General features: G+C 45.1%; 1 protein-coding gene across 2 annotated transcripts; it reads left to right on the top strand.

Annotated features, from left to right (window-relative positions):
• The first annotated feature begins 2,492 nt into the window (after window positions 1-2,492).
• On the top strand, window positions 2,493-23,281 carry NOTUM (notum, palmitoleoyl-protein carboxylesterase). Of its 2 annotated transcripts, XM_084832357.1 has the most exons (12): window positions 2,493-2,775; window positions 3,591-3,947; window positions 5,205-5,257; window positions 7,893-7,988; window positions 10,421-10,481; window positions 13,162-13,220; window positions 16,083-16,185; window positions 19,185-19,376; window positions 19,753-19,853; window positions 20,765-20,912; window positions 21,104-21,151; window positions 22,126-23,281. In XM_084832357.1, the coding sequence occupies exons 2-12, from the start codon at window positions 3,610-3,612 to the stop codon at window positions 22,430-22,432; spliced, it is 1,506 nt and encodes a 501-aa protein (XP_084688483.1). In that variant the 5' UTR covers window positions 2,493-2,775; window positions 3,591-3,609; the 3' UTR covers window positions 22,433-23,281. The 2 variants fall into 2 exon arrangements, with proteins under 2 accessions (XP_084688483.1, XP_084688482.1); XM_084832356.1 differs by lacking the exon at window positions 2,493-2,775 and having other exon boundaries at window positions 3,155-3,947.
• Window positions 23,282-24,075: the final 794 nt, after the last annotated feature.

The following is a 24,075-nucleotide window of genomic DNA, read 5'->3' as shown; positions in this document are numbered from 1 at the left end:
TGGATAACCATGTGTTTAAGCCAGTGATACAGGTGATATCAGAAATAACTGGAATTTGGCAATACAGTGCAGTTCTCTTCCTTGTAGAATCACTTTGAGGTGGAGCACAGGCTTATCAGAATCCAGCAGAGGGTTCACCATAGATCCAGAGGCTCTGTCAATATTGTAGGTTGTGCTCTCCATGCACAAAAGTGCTGACTCCAGTGCTGACACTGTGTGATGCCATTATCAGGAGCAGCTGTGGAACCCAGTGTATTCCAGTAAATTTAGTAATCTAGGTGGAAAAGTCTAGCCCGCTCCAACTACATCTAAAGCAGAACCCAGCAATTCAACCCATTCAAGGCTGGCCTACCATTAGGCAGAGTGAGATGGTCACCTCAGGCAGCAGATACTAGGGGCTAGAGAGTGGTAGCAAAATATTGGAGGACAGAGCTTGGTTTTTGTATGTGGAATGGGTATGTTTCCATCTTGTCTTTTGCCTCAGGACACAAAGTATCTTGGAATGGACCTGCACCAAGTTTACACTACAGGGTGATAGATTTGCCTATGTTACCAAAAAAATCTATAGGAGTGGAGGACTCTTCTTGTTTTCTTAGGTTTTCAAAAAAAGATTCATTGGGCATCTATCTTGGTACAAGATACTTAGTCACAGAGCAGAAACTTGAACTATATGACCCACTGGGTTCCATCCAACTCTGGTTCTAGCACAGTTTTTAAAACTATGAAATCATGAGGGTGGTTTAACACATTGCATGCAATTAGAAACCCATTTGAGTTACCCTCTCACTACTGGATGTGTAAATCTGGTTAATGTAGAAGAGACACTGCAGAGCTTTAAGAGACAATTTTTTAAATTAGATGTACATGCTAGCCGATGTATGGTTTGTATCCACATTACACTGTGGAGAATGCAAAATTCTCTTATACCTTAATGTGTAAAAACATAACACACCTACATTCCTTCATTCTCCAAGGAGAATTTAATGAGATCCAAGTAGGGAAAGATGAATTCAACATAGGGTTCATCTACAATTCCAGGTCCCTCCAATATAGAAATATATTTTATGAATTTGTTAGTCACTTTTCTGCTAGAAGGGACTTACAATCCAAGGGTCAGAAATATCTAGGGTGGCAACATTTTAACTGATTACTCGGACTAATACATTGAAAGTATTTTGAATTGACTGAAAAGGTGCCCTCAATTAATTAAGAAGCTGATTTTTAAAAATATATTTGTGGAAGGCTGTGCGTGGGTGGAAATTTGGCTAGCCTTACTACACCACCTGAAAGTAATTGCAGTGTTCCCAAAGGAGGTGAGAGCCAGCTGTCATGTGCAGCTAATGAGCCCAAGCCACAGAGGGAGAAATATAAATTGATAGATTGAAGGTGGTGGTGGTGGTCAGAGAAGACAAGGAACCTGTGTGAAGCAATACGACAAATAGGCAAGTTTTGTTTTGAAAGACTATAGAAGTTGATAAGAATTAGAGATAAACTAATTGACCTTGGGACTATATAGGAGAAAAACCTTACCCTCTATGATGAGTCAGCTATCTCTTAATTAAGGCTAAGCTGGAAAATATTTAACTTTCTCAAAGAGTTAAGAGGGACTAAATCAGCTCAGAGAAGCAGTCTCTTTAATAGCTTATCACAATATTATTTTTAATACATGTACTTATAAAAGTAGCAGGTAGCAAATGCTATCTTAGAAGAGGCATTCACCCTTCGTTGTCACACAAAAGGAAATGCCTCCTCTAAATTGGTACAATATACATGTACAAAGAACATGCTTTGCTTTTGTTCATATGCAAAGTTATGCAATTTCATCAAACAATTGATGGATTGACTAAAATGTATCCAATTAATCAACTAAGAGGTCTTTAACTGGGTGACAGTACCACAAATGAACAGATGAACTTCCACAGCTCAACTTTTATGGCCTTATTTTATCTTGCATTCCCAAATCCAGACCAGCAATTAGGGCTACACCATTTGAACAGCTCCAGAAACAGTCTAGGCCTAGCTCCTTTAACCTTAGAGGTGTCTGACAGATCCAACATCCCAGGCAGGTCAGGGGGATTGGGTATGACCTCGGGACTTCCATGTCTATCAACAGCTTTGAAATATGACAACTCCAAGGAACCTCGATGTTCCAAGACAGGTACTTCTGAATGCCAGGGGCATCACGGCCTCTGAATACCAGTTGCTGGAGACCACCAGCGGTGGCTGCCCTCATGTCCCATTTATGGGCTTATAAGAATCATCTGGCTGGGGAATAAGGATGTGAGGAAAGAAGAGGCACTCAAGTGAATCTAACCCAGCAGGTCGCTTCTTCTGTTGAGAAAAGAGAGTGGTGAAAGCATCAGGGACTGAAGGCCGCCCCCCCCCCCAGCTTTCTTTCTTATCCTTCTCGAAAAGGGAGTTTGGTTTAAGACCAGCTCTGCTCGCTCCTCCTCTCTCTCTCACACACACACACCCCGAAAACACGAGCACGTGAGAGCCGAAGGGGCCGCCTGCCGCAGCACCAGCACGTGGCTGGGGGAACCCCGGGCGGCGGACTCAAAGCAATGGGGAGAGCGGGCGGGAGAGCCCCGCCGAGAGAGGCTCCCCAGCGCGAGGGACACCGAGCCCGGCTCCCGCTGGGCGGGGCATCTCTGAGAGGAGGCGGGTGTAGCCGCCGACCCCCGTGGGGCAATGCCCGAGGCCGCGAGGGCGCCTCCTCGGCTGAAGCGGCCCCGCACCCCACCCTCGGGCCGCGAACGACACGCAGCCGAGGAGGTACGTCTTTTCATTCATGTACAAACCGTCACCCCTTTCCGCAGCTGGGGTGCGGGGCCTCGCTGGCCGGCGGGAAGAACGGGGCGCCTTCCAAGTCCCGCTCAGTTGAGCCCTCCTGCGAACGGAGGGCCCCGACTGCCTGCAGCCCCTTGGAAGGGCGCCGTGCGCTTCTGGGCGGGAGGCAGCAAAGGTGTTTTTGGCACTCCCTGGGCGTTACTTCAGACGGGATGGAAGGGAAGGAAGACCGCCATCAGGCAGAGCGACGTCTGTCGGCTGGGAAATGAAAGAAAAGCCTCCCCCCCTTTCTTTCCGTCCTCTTGCATGGGGTGGGGTGGAGGCGGAGAAGGGGAGGGCGGGGGCTGGCCGGCTGGCTGCTGCCGCCCCACGCGGCGCCCGGGCTGGCGGCGCCCCCGGCGGGCTCCCCGTGCACTCCGTGCCCCTCTTGTCATGTTTGTGGTTTGGGACGAGGTGGCGAGCCCGCGCGCCAAGAAAAGCCGAGCGCCCTCGAGCCCCGCCACAGACCCTGGGCCGCGCGGGCACCAAGCGCCGGCTCCCGCAAACTACGCCCAGGCGCTGCTTCGCTCGCAGCTCATTGGAGCGAGCGCGACGGGCCAGAGCTGCCAGACCCTTGGCAAAGCACGGCGCGCAGCAGGCGCAGGCCAGCGCCCCCCAGCCCGCGGAGCACCGATCGCCACCAGGGGCAGAGCGCACCCCGCAGCCCAAGGCGAGGCAGTCGATCCCCTGCCCGCCCTCCAGCAAACCAGCCGGCTGCGCTCACGGCTCCCTCTCCTCCTCCTCCTCCTCCGCCTCCCCAGCAGGTGGCTGCGCGTCGCAATGGGCACAGGGACCGTGCAAATGCTGCTGCTCTTGGGGCTGCTGCACTGGGGCCCCGGCGGGGAGGGCAGGAAGAGCTGGAGGCGGCGTGGACAGCAACTGCAGCAGCAGCAGCCGGCGGCGGCAGCCCGAGAGCGGAGCGACGCGGCTGGCCAGCCGGTGGAGAGCTTCCCGCTGGACTTTACAGCTGTGGAGGGGAACATGGACAGTTTCATGGCCCAGATCAAGAGCCTGGCGCAGTCCCTCTACCCTTGCTCGGCTCAGAGCTTGCACCAGGAGCTGAGGCGCCACTTGCTGCTCAACAGTTCCGTCGCTTGCAACGACGGCAGCCCTGCCGGGTGAGTACAGGCTCCACGCCTTCTCCCCACTCTTCTGGGTCGCTCTAGCCGGCCTGCGTCATCCCCGGCCGTAATGCACCTCATGCTTGCAGTGGCCCACAGCCCTGGCTTCTGTGTCTAACGGAGAGAGGGAAGATGATGAGAATCTACTGCGTCTTCACCGTCTCCGTTTTCTTCCCTTCTGTGCTTCTTCTCTTTTATTTGCCTCCCCTCGTTACAATTTCCATAGCTGTGTAGTCCCGTGCCCGCCAGTTTATCAGTAGGGTTTTTTTCTTAAATATGTTAAAAGCAATCACTGGAGGTGAACTGATTCACAGACCTCTCCCTCAGGGCAGGGCAAATAGGCTCCCGGAAAAGAGGTGGATGGGAGTGAAAACAGTACTGAATGTAACTGTACTTGGTTCTTATTGTGCCCCATCCCTTTATACTAGAGTTCCTTATGTTCACGAGATCTCCCACAGACTTGTGTTAATAGCGTGCCCATATTCAGAGGATTCTCCACTAGTCCAGAAAAATCAGGACTTTGCAGAACATTGTGGACAGCGTTCTATCTCAGAGCAGTATAGTTCCTTGGAAGCCTGCAGAACAGTCATTCAAACTCTGTAATGTCCCTGTTGGTTAAGATTTTAGTTCAGCTGACACAACCTCACTAACATGAACTTGTTTCTGAATCGGAACTCTGTGAGTTCCCCAACCAGCTCTCTGGTCTTTCTGTATATGTGCTGAAAAAACATTGATAACCTCTTTCCCTCCTTTGTACAGCAATGTTTTTGCTGAGGAGAGTTGGTTGAGAAAGAGCACAGGACTGTTTACTATTAATACCGTTTGTTGCTCCCTTGCTCTCTTCTTGCTCTAAGCATACTTAGTACTTCAGAAGTGCTGAAACAATCCTTCCTAGTGTTCAAGCTCTTCTGCTTCCACCATGTGGCCGTTACTAAGAACACAGCCAGTAACAGGTGGAATAACTCTTTCCTGCCTGGAAATACTTAGGAATGCTAGGAATTTGTTTAATGCATTTAGTTTGGAGCAAGATGAAAGCCACTTCAGCCTGGCTCAGGGTCCCCGAGAAGGCCCTTTGATCAGACTCTGTTTGGAGCTCTTTTGACAGCCATCCTGTTTCTTTCTCTTGTTCTTTACCCAAGTATTTTATGTAACCCTCTTGATATTATAATGAGTTGGTGTATCAAAGAGCTTGTGGTTGAGCGAGCCAGTCTCCCTAATTAAGTTCACGCTGCCTTCTATTTGTTTTTGTTTTAGCTACTACCTCAAAGAATCGAAAGGCAGTAGAAGGTGGCTGCTATTCCTGGAAGGTGAGTTTGAGTTTTCTTTAATTTTATTTCAATGTATTTAGGCAAAGTTCAGTCATTTTAGGCTCTTTTTGTAAAAATCAAGAGATGGCGGAAGAGCTTCCCAGCTGCTTTCTTCAAAGGCTTCTAGGGAGCGTGTGTATGTGCTGACTGCCTTCTCCGTAACCAATGTCTCCATCCTCCCCCACTTCACTATTTCATATGCCCCTGCCACCTGCAGATTTACTGGCACCTACTTATTCACCTAACTAATCAAAACTATTGACAGTGCAATCCTGTGTGTCTACTCAGAAGTAAGGTCTGCTGCGTTCAGCGGGACTTACAGATGTGCTTTTCCCAAGCTGGCTAGTGATGATGAGAGTTGTGGTGCAACAGGGCATGAGGCTGGAGAAGGCTGTTGTATAGGATTGCAGCCCTAGGCAGTCTATTGAGTGCTGTGGTTTCCTTGGTCTCAGCCTTGTATTTCCTAGGTTTCATTGTATACATGCAGTAAGTCTCTGAACAGACTATGGCTTTCATACATGTGCTGTTTCCTTCTTTCTCTGCATAACACGATAGCAATTGACAGACCCCTGTATCCTGGTCCTAAAGTCATTTGGTTGGAAATATATCCCATGGATTTCAATGGAACATTTTTCCAAGTAAGAGCACTTAGGACTGCGGCCTCAAAAGTATAAGGCAGCATCCTACGTTTCCAAAATAATGAGTCAGACCACTGGTCCATCTAGCCCAGTATTGTCCACACTGATGGGCAGCAGCTCTCCAGGGCTTCAGGTAGTATTACTTCCGAGCCCTACCTAGAAATGCCAGGAATTGAACCTGGGACCTTCTGCACGCGAAGCATGTGCTCTGCCACTGAGCAGTAGAAGTGACCATAGTGAACCTGTAGCTAAGAAATTATCAACATTCTCAACTTTTATTACTAAAATAAATACTTTGCGTGGTTTTGATCATGTCAAGTATCTCAACTAAAGTTCCACAAATTTTCTCAGGAACTCTGCATTCTCTACAGAAGCAGTGTTCATAGAATCATAGAATAGTAGGGTTGGTAGGGGCCTTATAAGACCATCGAGTCCAGCCCCCTCAATGCAGGAATCCAAGCCAAAGCATCCCTGACAAGTGACTGTCCAGCTTCATCTTGAATGCCCAATCCTAAATACATGTGCTCTGGTCCAGTAAGAAGAAACAGGCAATAGCCTGGTTCACACGTCACAGTAATCCATGGTTTATTTAATCCATGGTTTGTTGCCCTACCCAGGGTTTGTCTGGCAGATGATCGAAGAAACTGTGGCTTATTTTCTCAATCCCTTGGGTTGTTTGCTTCTCTCCTTTGCATGCTCCCTCCCTAATCCCAAACACCTTTGTGGCACTGTAGTGCTGGGATGTTGAGTGGCTGGGTTTTTTCCACTCTTGCCCGCTGCCTCTTTAGACTAGTGAAATTGCATCCAGGGCTACTAGTTGTTGTACATGAGTAGAGCAGAATCGGGGTCATGACTAGGAAACAAGTTCTGTTCAATCCAATGGGACTTACTTCTAAATAATGGCCACAGTCCAGAGGAATGTGTATGTTATTCTGACATGTGCAAAACAGGCCCTTCTTTGCTGGCACAGCAGTGGCATGCGGTGAGACATGCAGTTGACTGCTGTGCTAAAAAAGAAGAAAGTAACCTTACTTCATCTAGATCACTTTCAGAGTGGCAGGATCAGGGCATAAGTTCGGCTAGATGTAAAACTTGCATGCTTCCAATTAACTGTTTGGAAAATCAGACATTGGCAAAAGCCTTACTGAAGTTAGCAAGACTTGCAACAGAGTAGTACAAGGCAGGTTATGTCTTGGAAATGATGTCAACCTGTCTTTGAGACCAGCACTAAACTATTAGTTACATTTATTTTACAGCAAATACTGTGTTTTTAGCTTTCTGCATTCAGAGATAGTACTGTGCAATGGGATCCTATGCATATTTACTCAGAGGTAAGTCCCACTGTGTTCAGCTGGGATTACTTCTAGGGAAGCATGCATAGTACTGAAGCCTGAGGGCATTTCTACATGAGACTTTTATTGTGCACTCATGATTGGTCACTCAGGTTTTTCTGTAGGTCCTTTATATGATGTCAACCTCCAGGGCCTCTCCCATGCTTTCTTGCCATTATTGCAGTGTAATTCTAAACAGAGATAATGCGATAAGAGATTTTAATCACACTTTGAAGCACATAAATTTCCTGTGAATTTCCAGAATCCCGCTTTATCGCTGCGCCATCTATTGGCTGCATAATGAAACAGATAGAACTTGCCCAGAAAGAAAAAACCTGGAAATAACCACGAGGCCATCTTAATCCTGCAAAGAAGCAGAAGCCCTGGTAAGGGTGCAGGATTTTAACCTTGTGTGGAGAAGCTCTTAGGGTCTCAATCAGATTAGATCCCATTATTGTGTTATATTGGATACTATGTAAGTGTTATATGTACCTTGATCTGTAGACTCATGGTGAGTAATAATATTAGAAACACTGTAGAAAGTGTTTAGATTTATGATTAGTTCCATTGAGCATCCCTTCCTAAAATTAGAGCCTAAAAAGATGTAATAGGATGTGGTACAGGGAAAATTGACATTATCTTATTCTTGTTTTTTTTCTGAATTAGGAGGCTGGTACTGCTTCAACAGAGAGAACTGCAACACTCGGTATGAAACAATGAGAAGACTTATGAGCTCCAAGGAGTGGCCCATTACTAGAACTGGTAAATTCTTTATCCCTGTCAGCCTGGGACTTACACTATGAATTATAAATTGGTTCTACTTTCTACATAAATATATAGTTAAAGATATATAATGACACATCTAGTATTGTATAATTTCTCTGGAAATACTACAATACTACTGTTCCATTAACTCAACACTAACCCAGTGATAAAACAACCAGATAAAATACATCAACATTAAAACAATGCATGCAGTCATTTAAAATTCAATAGAAAGGCCTCTGATGCACTTTGACTATGAGAGGATTTCATAATGTGGCTGCCACTATAAAGAAAGTCCATCCCTATATCGCCTTCCACTACTTACCTCCTTGCCTGTGGGAAGGAAGTGATGTGGAACAGAGCTTACTCTGCAGGTCTAAGGGCACAAGACTTACTTATGGGAGGAAGGACTCCCTAAAGCAAGGGTGCACAATCCACAGGCCGCATGTGGCCTTTGGCTACTCTCTGGCTACTTCCCTACAGGAACCTGGGTGAGCCCTGCCCACTTTTCCACACAACCCAACTCATTGTGGGGGCAGTGAGGAAAAGACTGCTGTTCTAGAGCTGCTGTTAGCATTGCATGCAGCCCTTGAGGACAAAAAGGTTGTACGTGCCTGCTCTAAGGTATGCAGATCTTAGACCCTTCAACCAGGGTTCTACCCTGGCCTGCTATGATGAGGGCTGTTGTAATGAATTTGAAATGTTTGTTTAATGTTAGTCTTTTTCAGAGCAATCCTTAACCACAGATATCTAGTTTGCTGGGGTGGGTTAGGATTACACAGTGGTCTCCCACCGCTGGGGGTGGGGGGCACCTTTTGCCACTGTGGAAGCCTCTGCTATGCCCATAGAGAGTTCTGTGAGTGTAGCATTACCCCCAGCAGTGTTCATGTAGCCAGTAGCCAACAGAAGGCCCCAAAATGGGGCATTCAGGGGGTGGGGCAGGAGGGAAAGAATTTAAAACCCACACTGCCAGGGAAAAAAGTAAAAAAAAAACACACAACCACCCTCCTTCTGCCCTGGCCAGTTCAAGATGGTGGGGCTTTGAATGAGGCGGTGAATCCACCGTTTAGCTCCCCCTACAACCCCACTTTGGACTGCGCTGTTACAAATAAACCATTTGTTTGGACTGCTGTACTGTGTTTTGAAATGAATAGCTAGTAGACTGCTTGGTATGTTGATCTGTATTCTTACTGTATTTCTTACTGTTCTTATTTTGGTAGATCTATGTGGAAAAGCAGAATATAAATTATAGTTGTTTTTTCTGTGTTTGTACTGTAAGTAAACTGGGCAGCATTAATAGTATCTTCTCCCAGTTGATGGTAGAGATTGTGTTGAGGTACGAAGAAGAGATGGTTTTTAGGCTATGCAGAAAGGCCTACTAAATAAATCCTACCAGAGGCCTGTTCTGGATGCCACCTGTCTCTATGACTCCAGAAACATAGGATGTTGTTCAGAGAGGCTGGTGGGGACACTGCTTTATGGGCAGACACAAAAGAGGGCTGAAGGGGTCCCTGAATGTATTTGCTTAGCATTAGGAACATGGGAAGCTGCCATATTCTGAGTCAGATCATTGGTCTATCTTACCCAGTATTGTTGACACTGACTGGTAGCAGCTGTCCAGGGTTACAAGCAGGAGTTTTTCCAGCCCTACCTGGAGATGCTGGGGATTGAACTTGGGACCTTCTGCATGCAAAGCAGGTGCCATATCACTGAGCCATGGCCCTTCCCTTTTTTTTTTTTTTTTTACATCACAGGAGTAAGCTCCTAATTCAAAAGCACAGAGAATTGCTGTGGGGGTTGGTATCAGGTTTTGGTAGGTGGCTAACCCTTATGGCCTCATGCCTTACTGCCTAATTTAAGAAGCAACTTTGACCTTAGAACTCAGAATGTGGTTATAGATTTCCTTTATTCCTTCACTTCCCTGAGTGCTCTTTTTGAGGCTGCAGTCCTATACTCACTAAACTCTATTTAAATTACTTCTGAGTAGGCATGTATAGGATTGGGTTGTATAATTCTGTCTTCTCTTGACCAGTGGGAAGAAGTTACCTTTCAACTCCAGCGGTGAATGCACATGGATCTACTTATCTGCCCAAATAGACCTGTGTTTTGAACTATTAGACTATGGTTTTCTTATTCCAGTTTGGAAAATGTGTAATTTACCTTTACCTTTAATGCCACCAGCATAAACACATTAGGAAGGAATTTATTGTACCTGCTATGTTCTTTCAGGTGCTGAGAAGTGTGCTCATAAGTCATGGACCCAAAGGTCCATTTCCTGCAGATATAGGCACAGAATGTTTCCTTTTTAGCATCTTTCACCATTATGTTCATGTTGAATGTTCTCTGTGCATTGCCGGAGACTGCTTTATTATTCGAATGATGTTTTTCTATCTCTTAGTATTTTTTTTTTTTTAATTCTTCATCTACAGGAACTGGCATTCTGTCATCACAACCAGAGGAAAATCCACACTGGTGGAATGCAAATATGGTGTAAGTAGGGGGAACAGTTATGGGAGTTGGGAGGAACAAAGCTACGGGGAAGTAAACAAGATATAAAGATGGGAACCAGAAGGGAAATGGGAACTGAGGTTACCCAGGAGTGGCTCTTGTAACAAGTAACTGTAATAAGACCATGGATGGAAGTTGCAGATGAAGGTAGTATGCGTAATCGTAAGAAAAATTGTCTGATAGGGGTATCATATGTCCCACTGAGCTTTTTCACAGTAGTGTCTCTGAAGTCCAACAGGAAACTGAATTTGTTAATAGGTTAAGGAAAATCTTAGAGAGATCTTTTTGTGGACAGGGGAGGGGAGAACCCACAGCAGAGGAACTGCCGGAGCCCTGCCAGGCCCGTATTTTGCCTGCTGGTTGAAGGACAACAAAAATGAAGCTAGCTTGGCCTCCTTTGGTCGGGAGTTCCAGATCCTGGGGCTGGCCACTGAGAGGGCTTTTTCTTGCGATCCCACCTAATGTGTGTCTGATGGTGGCCAGACATAGGGAAGGGCCTCTCCCGAGGATCTTAAAATCTAGTCAGGCTCATGTGGGAGAATGCTCTCCCTCAAATAGCCAGGTACAACACTGTGTACAGTTTTATAGGTCATAATCAGCACTTTGAATTGTGCCTGGAAATGGACTGGGAGCCAGTGAAGCTGTTGTAACAAGGGAGTAGCATGCTTCGTATAACTGGCCCTGATCAATAATCTGCCTGCAGTGTTTTAGACCAGCGGAAGTTTCTGAACACTTTTCAAAGGCAGCCCCACATAGAGTACGTGACAGTCGAAATGGGATGTGCATAAGTCATATGACACCATGGCTGGATGTGACATCTCCAGGAAAGGGCTCAGTTGGGGCATTAGGCAGGGGTGCAGTTACTGGACAAGGTGGTTTGGCCACTGCCAAAACCTGGGCATCCAGGTTCAGGGCTGAATCCAGGAGTACACCCAAGCTGCGAACCTGAGCCTTCAAGGGGAGCAGACCCCATCCAAGAAGCTGAGTCCCTATTCCCTGATATGCCTTTCAACTGACCAGGAGCACCTCTGTCTTGTCTGGATTAACCCTCAATTTGTTCACCCTCATGCAGTCCATTACTAATATCAGATACTAAACTGGGACAGCTTCCTTGGATTTAGATGGAAAGGAGAGAGAGAGTCAGGTGTCATCAGCATAGTAGTGGCACTAAACCCCCAAACTCTTGAAGACCTCTCCCAGTGGTTTCATGAATACGTTAAATAGGAAGTGAGACAAGATGGAACCCTGAAGGAGGCTCCAGGCCAGAGGCCATGCCATCAACAGGAATCCCCCAGCACCACCTTCTGAAATCACCCCTCTAGGAAGGACTGGAACCACTGTGAAACGGAGAGCCAGCCAGTCCAAAGGGATACCATAGTCAATCGCACCGAAAGCCGCACAGAGGTCCAGGAACACCCCCCCCCCCAGTTCCTGGTGTAGATCATCCACCAAAGCAGTCTCTGTCTTATAACGAGGCCTGAAGCCAGATTGAAATGGATTGAAATAATCTGACTCATCCAGAAACACTTGAAATTGTGTTATTATTATTTTTTATTTTATTATTTATTGCATTTATACCCCGCCTTTTTTCCCTTGCAAGGAACCCAAGGCGGCTTACATTATCCTCCTCCTCCTCCATTTTATCCTCACAACAACAACCCTGTGAGGTGGGTTGGGCTGAGAGTCTGTGACTGGCCCAAAGTCACCCAGTGAGCTTCCATGGCCGAGTGGGGACTAGAACCCGGATCTCCCAGCTCCTAGTCCAACACTCTTGCCACTACACCACACTGGCTCTCTTGCCACTGCATGCTCCAACATCCTGCTCAAGAATGGAATATCGGAGTTTGGCCAGAAATTATCCAAAATGGTGGGGTTCAGGGAGGTGTTTAAAAAAAATATGGTCTCACCACACCTCTTTTAGGCATGATGGAATCACACCATGTTGTAAAGACGCATGCAACACTACCCCATCCCCTTGGCGAGTACACCGCACCCCTTGGCTGCTTTTATAAGCCAGGAAACTTATATCAGAGGGTCATAACTGTCCCTTCTGTTTACAAAATGTAAAAATAGAATACAGTAACTGACAGCTTTAATTGCATTATTTACAGGTACAGAAACTAGAGGTGAAAACAAGGAGACCAGAGAAAGCTTTTCCATCCACACAGAAACATAATATTTGCATGTGGGAGCTGGATGGATACGCTGAGGGGTTAGGATTGCCATGGCGAGTTTTATATGGTTGCCATAGCAAACACTGGTAGTGTGTGAAGGACTGATGTGTGTCTCCAAAGATGTAGTGGACATGCACCAAGCTGTGGCCAATCACAACTCCCCATCACATGTGTCAAAGTGCAAAGGGATGTACCTCTCCCCTTCACACTTTATGCAGTGGGATATCCAGTTTGTTGTATAAAATGTGAAGTGTGTCTTAAGAGAGGAGAAATGATGATAAATATGCATTTAATGTAACCAATATTGGTCAGTAAAATAAACTGGAGTGAGTTCTTTATGCGACTATGTGGTGGTACCATTAGATCCGAGTGGGCATGAAATTGGTCTTGTTTTGTCTCCTTTAGGGTTTCTTTTGCCTGACCCCCGTCTCCCGCTTCCCTGCATGTCAGAGGAATATGGGTACTCACATACTACTTGTCTCTTGCAGTTTCATCCCATATTGCTCAAGCGATGTCTGGAGCGGAGCCTCTGCCAAGACGGAGAAAAGTGAGTGCTTCTGGCAGCATCTTGCTGCCAGACAGACATTATGCATTAAGGGGACATGGCCTGACTTCTCTACAGTTGTGCAAATAAATAAATGGTTCTTGCCAATGGGGAGGAAGGAACAATAAATATCCCCTAGATAAAACATCCACTTGCAAACCCTGCTTTCTCATGGTTCAGAGCTCCCTCATGCAGCGGTGTCCCAGCACAACTGGCTAGAGGGGAATAGCTGTATCGTGAGAGTCTGAGGCAACCATTCTGTTCAGCTAAACTTGCCCCGCTCCCTGCATTTCCTGCACCATGGATAGAGTTTGAATGTTACATTTGGTGAGGAAGGACGAGACGGTGCCAGGATTTACAAACGAAGTCAGAGATGCTCCTGATGTCTATGTATGGGCTTGGGGGACTTCGCTACCTAGACCTGTCACAAAAATGGTATAGGGAGGCCCACTGTGGCTCAGAAAAATGCTTTTCAATTATGTTGACCTAGGAAGTGTCAAGGAAATTTTTGTGGTCTTAATTCTTTCTGACTGAAGAAGTGCTCCGTGCAGTTTGAAAGTTTGGGACTACCGCCATAGCTGACTCAGTAGATAAAATATGGACCCTCCTGTAATCCTTTTCCCAGAATAATATTGCCTCTGCTGGGTGCCCATCTTCCATTTGGTGGCAGCTGCTGACACCTTGAATTGCTGGACACCACAACTTACCACAAGTAATGGTTTAGCATGAAATTATTTACTTTTCACAATTCTGTCTCACAAGACTGACATCTGATTAAATGAAAGATTTAACTTGGCAAGAGTGGTGAAAAATCCTGCTGCTCCTTGCAGTCATGCTAACACTGCCACCATCTTTCCTCATCCCTTGTCAGTGCTCTGCACCCCATGCTCCTATGCATCAAGAAGAAATGATACCGGAGAGTGTCCTGAATGCATTTGCAACCTTTTTTGTGGGGGGTCTTGTTCAAGTGCACAGATGTGAAAGTCCACCGCTATGAAATTGGTGTAATTTCCCCCTCAGCTTTACTGTTCTGCTATGAAATGTGCATATTTTAGTGATCTGCCTCACGGCTCTGCCGTGGAATTTTCATGGTTTTCACCTCAGCGCTGCTGCTCCACCATGAAATGTACATATTTTTACTGATCTGCCCCACTGCTCTGTAACTCACAGGCATATCTGACAGCTGTCAACAGAGACCTGCAGAGGGAAGCAACAAGCACGAAGGGGAGGTGGGAGGCTGGAAGCAGCCGGGGGCTGCGCGAGAAGGAGCCTTTGGGGTGGGTGTAATTACTGCAGGAATATGTGAAGCAGCCTTTTTAAAAAAAGGTGTTCACAAGCAAGGGAAGTGCCAAAGTGGGGGATGAAATTGAGAGGGACACCGAGAAGAGGGGGTTATTGGTATGCTGGGCTAAATAGCGGACAAGTGGTTTTTAAGGTTGCGAACGCATTACCGTGTTCATGAGCGCTCAGAAAATTAATTCCATTTGGTGATCTGATGCGGGAGTGGAGGGTCCCCTGGGAGCCAGCAACCCCAGCGGACCAATTGCAGAAAGGGTACTGAAGTAGGGATTGAGGAAATGAGGAGTTCTGCTATAAAGGCATCTGGGATAAATGTCCTGAGCCAGTGGGGGGAACTGAAACAAGCCATGGCAAGCTGCAGAGTGCCCGATTGTTTGTTGGGTTAATAAGTAAACAACCAACCCATGGTGGCTTATTCTCAGGGCAGCTTAGCATGACATGCAAACTCACCCATTGTGTCTATGGGGTATTCATAATGAGTTCCCTGCCGTTTCCCTGAGCAAAGACCAATATATTCTGCTCTTGTATTCTGTTCCATAACCAAGAAACTCTCTACCTGGTCATACAACATTTTTATTTTATTTTTTGCTATAAAACCTATGTTTGATAAGGAAGACCGAGATCAGAGGCTTTCAATATTTTACATGACAAATGAAAGCCGTTGTTTCACTTGTGCTGTGTTTCTCATGTTGTGGTGCTAATGACTACTATCCTTTTTTTTTTAGGGCACAATCCTGGCTGGGGAATGATGGGAGTTGTATGAATTTTTTCTGTCTAAACATGCATAGGATTTTGTCTTTAGTGTCTGCAAGTCCATAGAGACATAACATTAATTATATTTGCCTAACTAGACAGATCAGGTTAAGGTGATTCACCAGATGTTAGCAATTCTTTTCAAGACAGCCGTTGGTTTACTGGCCTAGACCAAGGCACTTTTCTACATAGTATGTGAGGTGTGGCTACTTCCTGGGATTTCTGCTTTTTATCTGGAGGTAGTGGCTAGTGTTGTAAAAGCTTCAAGGCAGAAATGTATTACCCAGGAGCATGGACGTCCTCTGCGCTGGTGCTGAAGTGATCCATTCCCATCTTCATATGCCACCTGCTGTGAAAAGGAGTCTTGCATACTAAGGAAATGTTCTTCTATTATAAGTCTCACTAGCACAACCAATAGATTAAACACATCTTCACTTGTTATATTGTGAGATGCTGTTGAACCATTAGTCCATATTCTACTAGAGATAGTAATATTTCAGAGATGGGAAATGTAACATACTTATTTTATACTATAAAATGTGCAAAACCAACAGTGTGATTTTAAGACTGGGGCATCAGGTAATGAACGATAGTAGATCCAAGGCACGTGGCCAGGTTCATTAAAAGTCTGCCAGGCTCATTTTTTAATTTCCCATAGAATTCATCCATTTGTAACTTACCATATAAAGGTGTGGTATGTTCTTTCAGTTCACAGAAGCCAAGCCTTCAGCAGAGAGGAATGGGAAAACATTTTAGCCAAACAGTTTTGCTTACTATGAACTCTTTTCATTTCTCCCCTAACCCCGCCCCCAGATGAGTTTGTCTTCATGGGTGCCCTCATCATACAAGAGGTTGTAAAGGAGTTGGTGGGAAAAGGCCTTGGGAATGCCAAGGTGCTGCTGCTGGCAGGAAGCAGGTAAATGTCTGTATGTGAAGACTTGTCTAGAAGGTGTGGGTTGTGTGTGTGTGTGGGGGTGTAGATTGAGTGGGTTGAAGGTATAGGTGGTGGGGATAATTTTTATCTCACAGTCACCCTTCTTGATGGGAAAAAAGTGCTGGTTAATAAAATCAAATTCTGTTTTAGTTGCTACATTTAAATGCTTGGGTGTTAACAATTATTCATTTGTTTAGAAAAGTTATATGCCATCCTTTAGGGTGCTGAACAATAAAATAATAAACACAAATATCTAAAATATTGCAAAAATAAAGCAGGAAGAGCAGCAAATGAAACAGAGCCTTAAATTTCAGTAAAATGTTTAAATCATAATCAACGTTGCTTATGTTACGTGCTGAAATGCTCAGACAAATAGAAAGTCTTTCATTATCCCCATGACAACAGTGTTGTTCCCAGGGGACCATCTATATGGGAAGTTTACTCTGACACTGCTGTGGCTTAAAGTCCTTAGCGACACATAATGTCATGGCCACTGCAGCCACTCTGGAGTTTACCTGTGGGGAAGCCGCATTTTTGCAGAGTACTTTTAGTCCATTGTTTTTCTTTAATTAGCTGCCATGTGCCCATCCCTCCACTTTTAAATTCGGTATGATGGGAGCGTTCCTAGGGGTGTGACCATGCCCTTGGTAACCTAGAAGACTACAGAAACTCGCCTGCCTTTCCCACACATCAAAGCCCTAGAGCGCTCTTTCGAGCCTTCAGAATCACCCTGCATTTCCTTTTCCCCAGTGGGAGCAATTAACCTCAGTTTGCATTGTTTCGCTTCTTTGGTGTTATGTTAAATCACTTTTCCGATGCTGTGTAAAGGTGCTTCTTTGATTTTATGTAAAGTCACTTCTCTGAAAGTCAATTCTCCACTTTATCACAGTACCGATTTGGTGAGGTCTTCAGTGGAGCCTGCATTTGGGAGGAACTATCCAGAGGAGGAAGTATCCAGAGGAGGAGAGGGGGTGGTGGAAGCTAGAACTTCGTGACAGTTTGCTGGAATGGAATGAAATTGGGGTCAGGGATGCCCTGGGGGGAAGCCTTCAGATGCTTCATTCGAGAGCCAGGGATTTTGTCTTCTCAAGGCAAAAGTGTGCACATAGGGGAACAGGGGAGAGTGCAATAACTCCATGGCAGATTGCTGGAATGCAGCGAAATTATGGCGGTGGGATGCTCTCATAGCAAGCCTTCAGATGCTGCACTGAATAATCTGGGATTTTGGCTTCTTCAGGGAAATCTACACATATGGGGAAAAATTAGTTGCTCTCCATTCATAATAGTGTAGTGGGGGGAGGGCAGGGAGCCTGGACAGGGGCAGGAAATAAGCCTCTCTCATTGATTGAGCGGCCCCTGCCAGGTTGATGATATTCTGTTCTACTCCCCACCCCACCCGGAAGTATGTTCCTTTCAAATGCTGTGTGAACCCTGAAAACCAGATTTTTAAAGGTATGGTACACTCCGCTTATCTTGCTTCATGTGTCCCTGACAGACCCATGCCAGTTCAGAAAATCCTGATAATACTCCAATGCTTCTTACTCCATTGTCATGAAGTAAGACACTGGTCACCATCCAGCTAACTTCAGATGGGGGGACATAGAGGAGAGGCTCGGATAATAACTGCAGAGCTCAGTTAAGCTCAGTTCTTCAGATACCTGGATCCCAAGCCATATAAGGCTTTATAAGAAATCAGCAGCACTTTGAACTGTGCCCAGAAATAGACTGGCAGGCAGTATAGTTCTTTAAGGAGAAAACCCAATCTTTCAAGCACCCACCTGACTGAGTAGTGGTGGCTGGCTGACACTCGGGACATTGAGAAATAGATTCAAGAAGCCAGGCCTTAGAAGGTTCCAGAGATGTCTACAACTAATACTGTGGTACTGAACAGGATTTAACTGGTGGTTACATTTGGGTTGAGGAATATTTGGTGGCAAGGTATTTGTTTTTTCTGACTCTCCCTTCAACAGGTGGTGCAGCTCATTAGTATAAAACATCTAAACTTGGCTTTTGATGATTTATTAACTGGTCTTTCAGGCAGCCAGATATGGCTTTTGATCTTCTAAGTAGCCACTGTTGCTTTTATCCAGGGATGTTGAACCTCAAGCCCAGGGGCCAAATCTGATACATCTGGGGTCCTGACCCAGCCCACTGTGGTTCCCCAGATGGCCATGCCTCCTTCCCTGGCCCCACCCCCTTGCCTCCGACCACCAATTGTTTGTTGGTTTGCTGGCATTTGTACAGTTTTTCCCCATTCTAAAAAGTTGAAATGCCTCTCCCAAGGCTTAGTTATAGACAGTAAGAGCTGTAAGCTAAAATATGCTAGTATTTTGGGCCCTTTGCCTTTGGCCCCACCCATCACTTCAATATGGCCTCCGAGAGCTTCTCTGACATTGAATTTGGCCCTCGGACTAAAAGAGGTTCAGTACCCCTGCTTTCATCATTAATGGTTAGAAAACATAATTCTAGAGTTGGAAGAGACATTATGGACCATGAAGCCCTCAGTGGCAGGATTTATTAAACCACCTCCAACTGTTTTATTCAGTGGCTCCCTCTGGTGTCATATTATTTAACAAATCAATTACTTAAACAATAAAATAGTATTTGTTTATTGGTTGGATTTATCATATTTTGTTACAGTTTTATTCTATCAACCACTGGGATTTTTTAAAAATGAAAAGTGGTATATAAATGTTCTAAAACCAAGAAAAATAAAATGCTGATAGCCTTCTGTGCAACCCCATTTATCTGAAATACCTTTGGGATAGGCAATATGTGGTTAATGAGACATTTGCATCAAAATGAGTGTAATTTACAGGAGATGATACTAACGCAGGGCACAGTAAGGACACCCTATGAATTCAGGCTCTCACATCTGAATGACAGATATTTGGAGAGAATCATGGTCCTATTGTAGACAATATTGAATAGTTCTGCAGTGTGCCATCCATCTCACCGAACGACTGGTGTTGTCATTGCAGTGCTGGTGGAACAGGGGTGCTCCTGAATGTGGATCGAGTGGCCGAGCAGCTGGAAGAAATGGGACACCCTGGGATTCAGGTCCGTGGCCTTGCAGACTCTGGCTGGTTCTTGGATAATAAACAGTATCGTAGAACAGACTGCATTGACACCATAACCTGCGCTCCCACAGAAGCCATCAGGAGAGGAATTAGGTACTGAAGCATTCTAAGGTCTCCTTTCCCAGAAAGTATGAGACTGGGATTGAGATACCCAGCCGTTCTTTCTCTTTCTAATGATAAGATGACAGCTGCCTTTAGCTGATGAAGTTCTACTTGGAAAAGAAGTAATATTCATGAAATGTGATCATGCAGGGGGCACACACCAGGTACCATAATATCTTAATCTGGCATGAGAGATGCATAATCGGAATGTCCTTCTTGCTAAACTACATAACATTTCAAGTTGCAACTTTGCTGCCCTCTGCTGTTCATAATTTTGTGAATATACACTCAGTTATTCTCAGTCACTTAAATATTTCCAGCACAACGAGTTTGTGTAATTAACTCTTGTTATCGTTTCATCTTTCAGGTATTGGAATGGACTTGTTCCTGAACGCTGCAAAATGCAGTTTAAAGAGGGAGAGGAATGGAATTGTTTCTTTGGCTATAAAATTTATCCCACTCTCCGATGTGAGTGTGCAAAGGACAGCTTTCTGCTGACTGTTTGCTGATCTGAAATGTACTTCAGAAGATTCTTCCCTATCAGTATTAAGAATGGCTAGCAACAGCAATCTATTAAAGATTTTAGTTGATTAATCATGTGCCTTTTAACCAGTTAGGGCACAGTCCTATCAGTTGTGCCCTCGATGACTGTAAGCCCCCGAACTTGGAGGGTGGGAGGAGCGGCAGAGGCGATCTTCACCTCCCCATCCTCCAGCTCTGTATTTCTCACTCTGCTTTTTTTTTTTTGGCCCGTCTAGCGAAGTCATTTCAGATGGGGAGGGAAGGAGGCTGGCAGAGGCCCAGGACAGCTCAAATCCTGGTCTCTCCAGTTTCCTCCCCACCCTGCCCACTGAAATGCCCCCTTTTCCCCCTCTCTGAGGTCAGGTTCCTGGCTGGTACTGTTCTTTCCACGCCAGCTGGGAGTGGGAGGAGTTGGAGCGCTGTCTCTGACCTCAGAGAGGGGACTCTGAATAATATGGCCCCTCGGACACTGTCTAGGGGCCATAGGATTGCTCCCTTAATTGATTTACTGAATTTGAATACATTTGCATCTTACTAAACTTTAATACAAGTGTGGGGGTAGGCGTGGGGGTTAGATACTGAAAGAAGTGTGAGATACAACTGAAAAAACAAATGCTACCATATTGTTAGAAGGAAAAGGGATATTTAATATTTTCTTTCCATTCCCTATTAACAGACCAGAATCAAAATTATCTCAAAAAACAACCAGTGTACCTGTAACTTTCTGCTTCACTGATTAAAATTGTCCTGTGCTAATTGATCAACTAAAGCTTTAGTTAATTAATTTACTGATTAAACCCATGAAAGCTTGCAGCCCTAATAACAATGAAATCTGTCCCAAATTCTTCTCTGTGCAGGCCCTGTTTTTGTGGTGCAGTGGCTCTTCGATGAAGCACAGCTCACTGTGGACAATGTACATTTGACTGGCCAGCCAGTGCAGGAGGGACAGTGGCTTTACATCCAGAACCTGGGCCGTGAACTGAGGAACACTCTCAAGGACGTGACGTTAGTCTTGCCACATCTTTTCGAAAAATGTTGAAGTCTCAACTGTATAGATGTATTCAAGGAACCTGCTCTTTAAAATCTTCCAAATTTCTAAAAAATAAGCTGTATTGTCAGAGAAATTCTAAAGTTTTGTGGACATATTTTGTTTTCCTATCGCACCTATTCTGTGTCTTCTTTTCTCCCCATTTCAGAGCCAGCTTTGCTCCAGCTTGCTTGTCTCATGAGGTCATCACACGCAAGTAAGTATCCAGGATGGGGAGATGTAGTCTCACTTTTGCTTTGCACTTAAATGGGGCTTAGTACCTAAGAGAGCATCACCCAGCCACCCATTTAGGAAGCTTCCTAGAACAGGGGTAGGCAGAAGGTAGATTGGGGTCTACTGGTAGAGCTCTGGGTGATTTGTAGTAGATCCATAAGGGTTTCTGACTCCCAGTTGTTCAGCAGTAGCAACAACAAAAAGTCACCCTCCCCAATTAGGCTGCTGAAATGGAGAAAGCTTGGGGTGGGGGGAGCCAGGAGTGGATTTTTTGTTCCTTAATTCTACTAGGTCGAATTCTATTAGATAATTCTACTACGTCTGCCCTGACCCACTATTTTGCAACTGACCATGAGGTTCCAGTAAAAAAACAAAGTAGATCCCAGAAGCCTGAATTCTGTCACCCCTGCCCTAGAATGTTGCTAGAGGTCATATTGACTTTGTAGATGCCCAGAGAACTCCCTGACTTGGTAGATGCCCAGAGAACTCATTTTATAATGCATCCAATAAATATAATAATACAAATAAATAAAACAATTAAGCATGAGTCATTGTTCACCTGTCTTGTGGAACTTCCGAGCCCATTAGTAGCCAATATAAACTGGCTGCATTGTATTTCTGGATTTGATTATGGAAAGAATGATACACCATCTACAGCACCACTGTGAAATACCCAGACACCTGACACCTATTTTCCCTTTCTGCTGGATCCTTGTCTCCCTTTCCTTCCTGCTCACATTCAGCAGTCTATTATGTTATGATGCCTTCTGTGCAGACACATCATACTGTCTCCACATCTGCATGTGACTAACATCCATGGTTTCAGTGGGCTATGTGTTAGCAGCTGTTCTGGCCAATCACAGTGTTGGCTAACGTGAGAGTTTATAGGCCAATTAACAAGGAAATCCCAGCAATACTGCATCCAAATTACATCAATGGTATGTTTTGTTTTTGCAGTCACTGGACGGACATCCAAGTGAAGGGGACCTCTTTACCCCGTGCTCTGCACTGCTGGGATCGTAGCCTCCATGACAGCAACAAGAATGGGAAAACCCCACTGAAAGGCTGCCCTATCCATTTGATTGACAGTTGTCCCTGGCCCCACTGTAACCCTTCATGCCCTACCATCCGGGACCAGTATACAGGACAAGAGATGAATGTGATCCAGTTTCTCATGCACATGGGTTTTGATGTGCAGAAGATGGCACAGCAGCAAGGTCTGGAGCCCAGTAAACTTCTGGGGATGCTGAGCAGCGGTAGCTAGGAGAGCTTTCCATTGAGGAGGACGGTGTGATCGCATTACGAGACGGAGCCTTGTAGTTCCACTCTCAAACTTTCTGCCCTCCTTGCTCACTTTCATCACACAAGCATCTACACAGACAAACAGGCACAGCCATGTACACACATTGTTGCACAGTTAGTATGTCAGGATAAAACGAACAGAATCTCGTCAACACCATACCTCTACTTCAGGGGACAGTCCTAGCCAAGCAGAACTTCTGACCGCAATAATTCACTAGCAGTCTGCAGGGAGCAGGGAGTGTATAGACACGACAGCATCGAGAATCCTCTCCAGGGCTAAGAGGACTTTATGCTTTTTACTATTTCCAAGAACTTTTCATACCATAGACTGACCACTCATGGTGGAGGGGAAAGTTCTGGATTATTTGTCCAATGAGAAGTGAAGGTATGATTACATGGCTTCCCGGAGGCCAGCATCTCATGATGTAACATAATGCACAAACCAAGCACACAGGCTAGAAACGGACTTATCTTGTACTCAATTTACTTTTGTATTATTTTATAAAACGGTTTTATTACTTAATTTTTAAAGAAATAAGAAATATAAAATTAATGATATTGTTTTGTAACATATTTTTTTAAATAATGAAAAAACACCTTGTGCTATTTTGGCAATGTGAAAATATTTATTTTAATATGTAAATGGTATTTATAAGGGCTGACCCGAGATATGCTCACATGTTGTTGTAAAGTTGTAAATACTTCTCCTTTGGAAAGGTTTTCCTTCTGGTCACATATGTGTGGGAGAGGGTGAGGGTCAGCATTGGCATTATTATTATTATAATTGTTATTAGATCCCCATGACTCTGTTGCTGTATGTTTCTTGTTATTTGAGAAATGGGAAAGATCAGTCACAGGCACTTTTATCCTTCCTGCTCAGCTACATTCTTCCTGCATCCCTTATTCAAATAGGACGGTATGCCTATCAATGAAGGAGCTCTTAGAGACATCATCACACAACCATCCCAGATTGTTCTGCACTTAACAGTGCAGTAGCTAACTTGGGCTGATTTTGAGGTGTATGAATGTAACTTAGGGTCTCAGCTCTAAGCCATTACAATTCTCTTCAATAGCATTTTAGTTGCAGCATTATGTCCTGAAAAACCTTCATACATACAAAATCAACAGTCAGCAGTGAGGATTATTCCAAGTCCCAGACTCCTTCAATACTAAGCAAGCACTTCCCAGATATTCTGGCTGGATTCTGGCTTGATTCCTTAATCAGCAGGTTCCAATAACCATCTAGCAGCTTGTTCAGTCTTACCCTTTTTGACTTTAGGGACATGTGACAAATGGAAGGAATAGAAACACCCTATGCACTTTTTCAATTACCAGGCATCCTCACACTGTCAAATAAGTACATTCTTGCTACCTTAATTCACCTCAATTGGTGGGAAAACAGGGAATTACACTCACATTAGTTTCTACAGATAAGCAGTCCTTGCTGTGACTCTCTGCTACAGCCTCACCCCAAACCCTAAACTCCTGCAATCTTGCCTTAGACAGGGACCTTTAGTAGGTTACAACCCATGAGGAGACACTGGACTGTATTTACCATAAGGGTTGGCTATTTAGGGACAGATGGCAACACGCAGCAAAGCCTTT

The sequence above is a fragment of the Heloderma suspectum genome, chromosome 2 (assembly GCF_057233095.1).
Source record: "Heloderma suspectum isolate Gila_16-S chromosome 2, 16-S_ref, whole genome shotgun sequence".
Taxonomy (NCBI): Eukaryota; Metazoa; Chordata; class Lepidosauria; order Squamata; family Helodermatidae; genus Heloderma; species Heloderma suspectum.
Note: the sequence above shows the minus strand (reverse complement) of the source record. Positions and strands in the feature narration are given on the sequence as shown.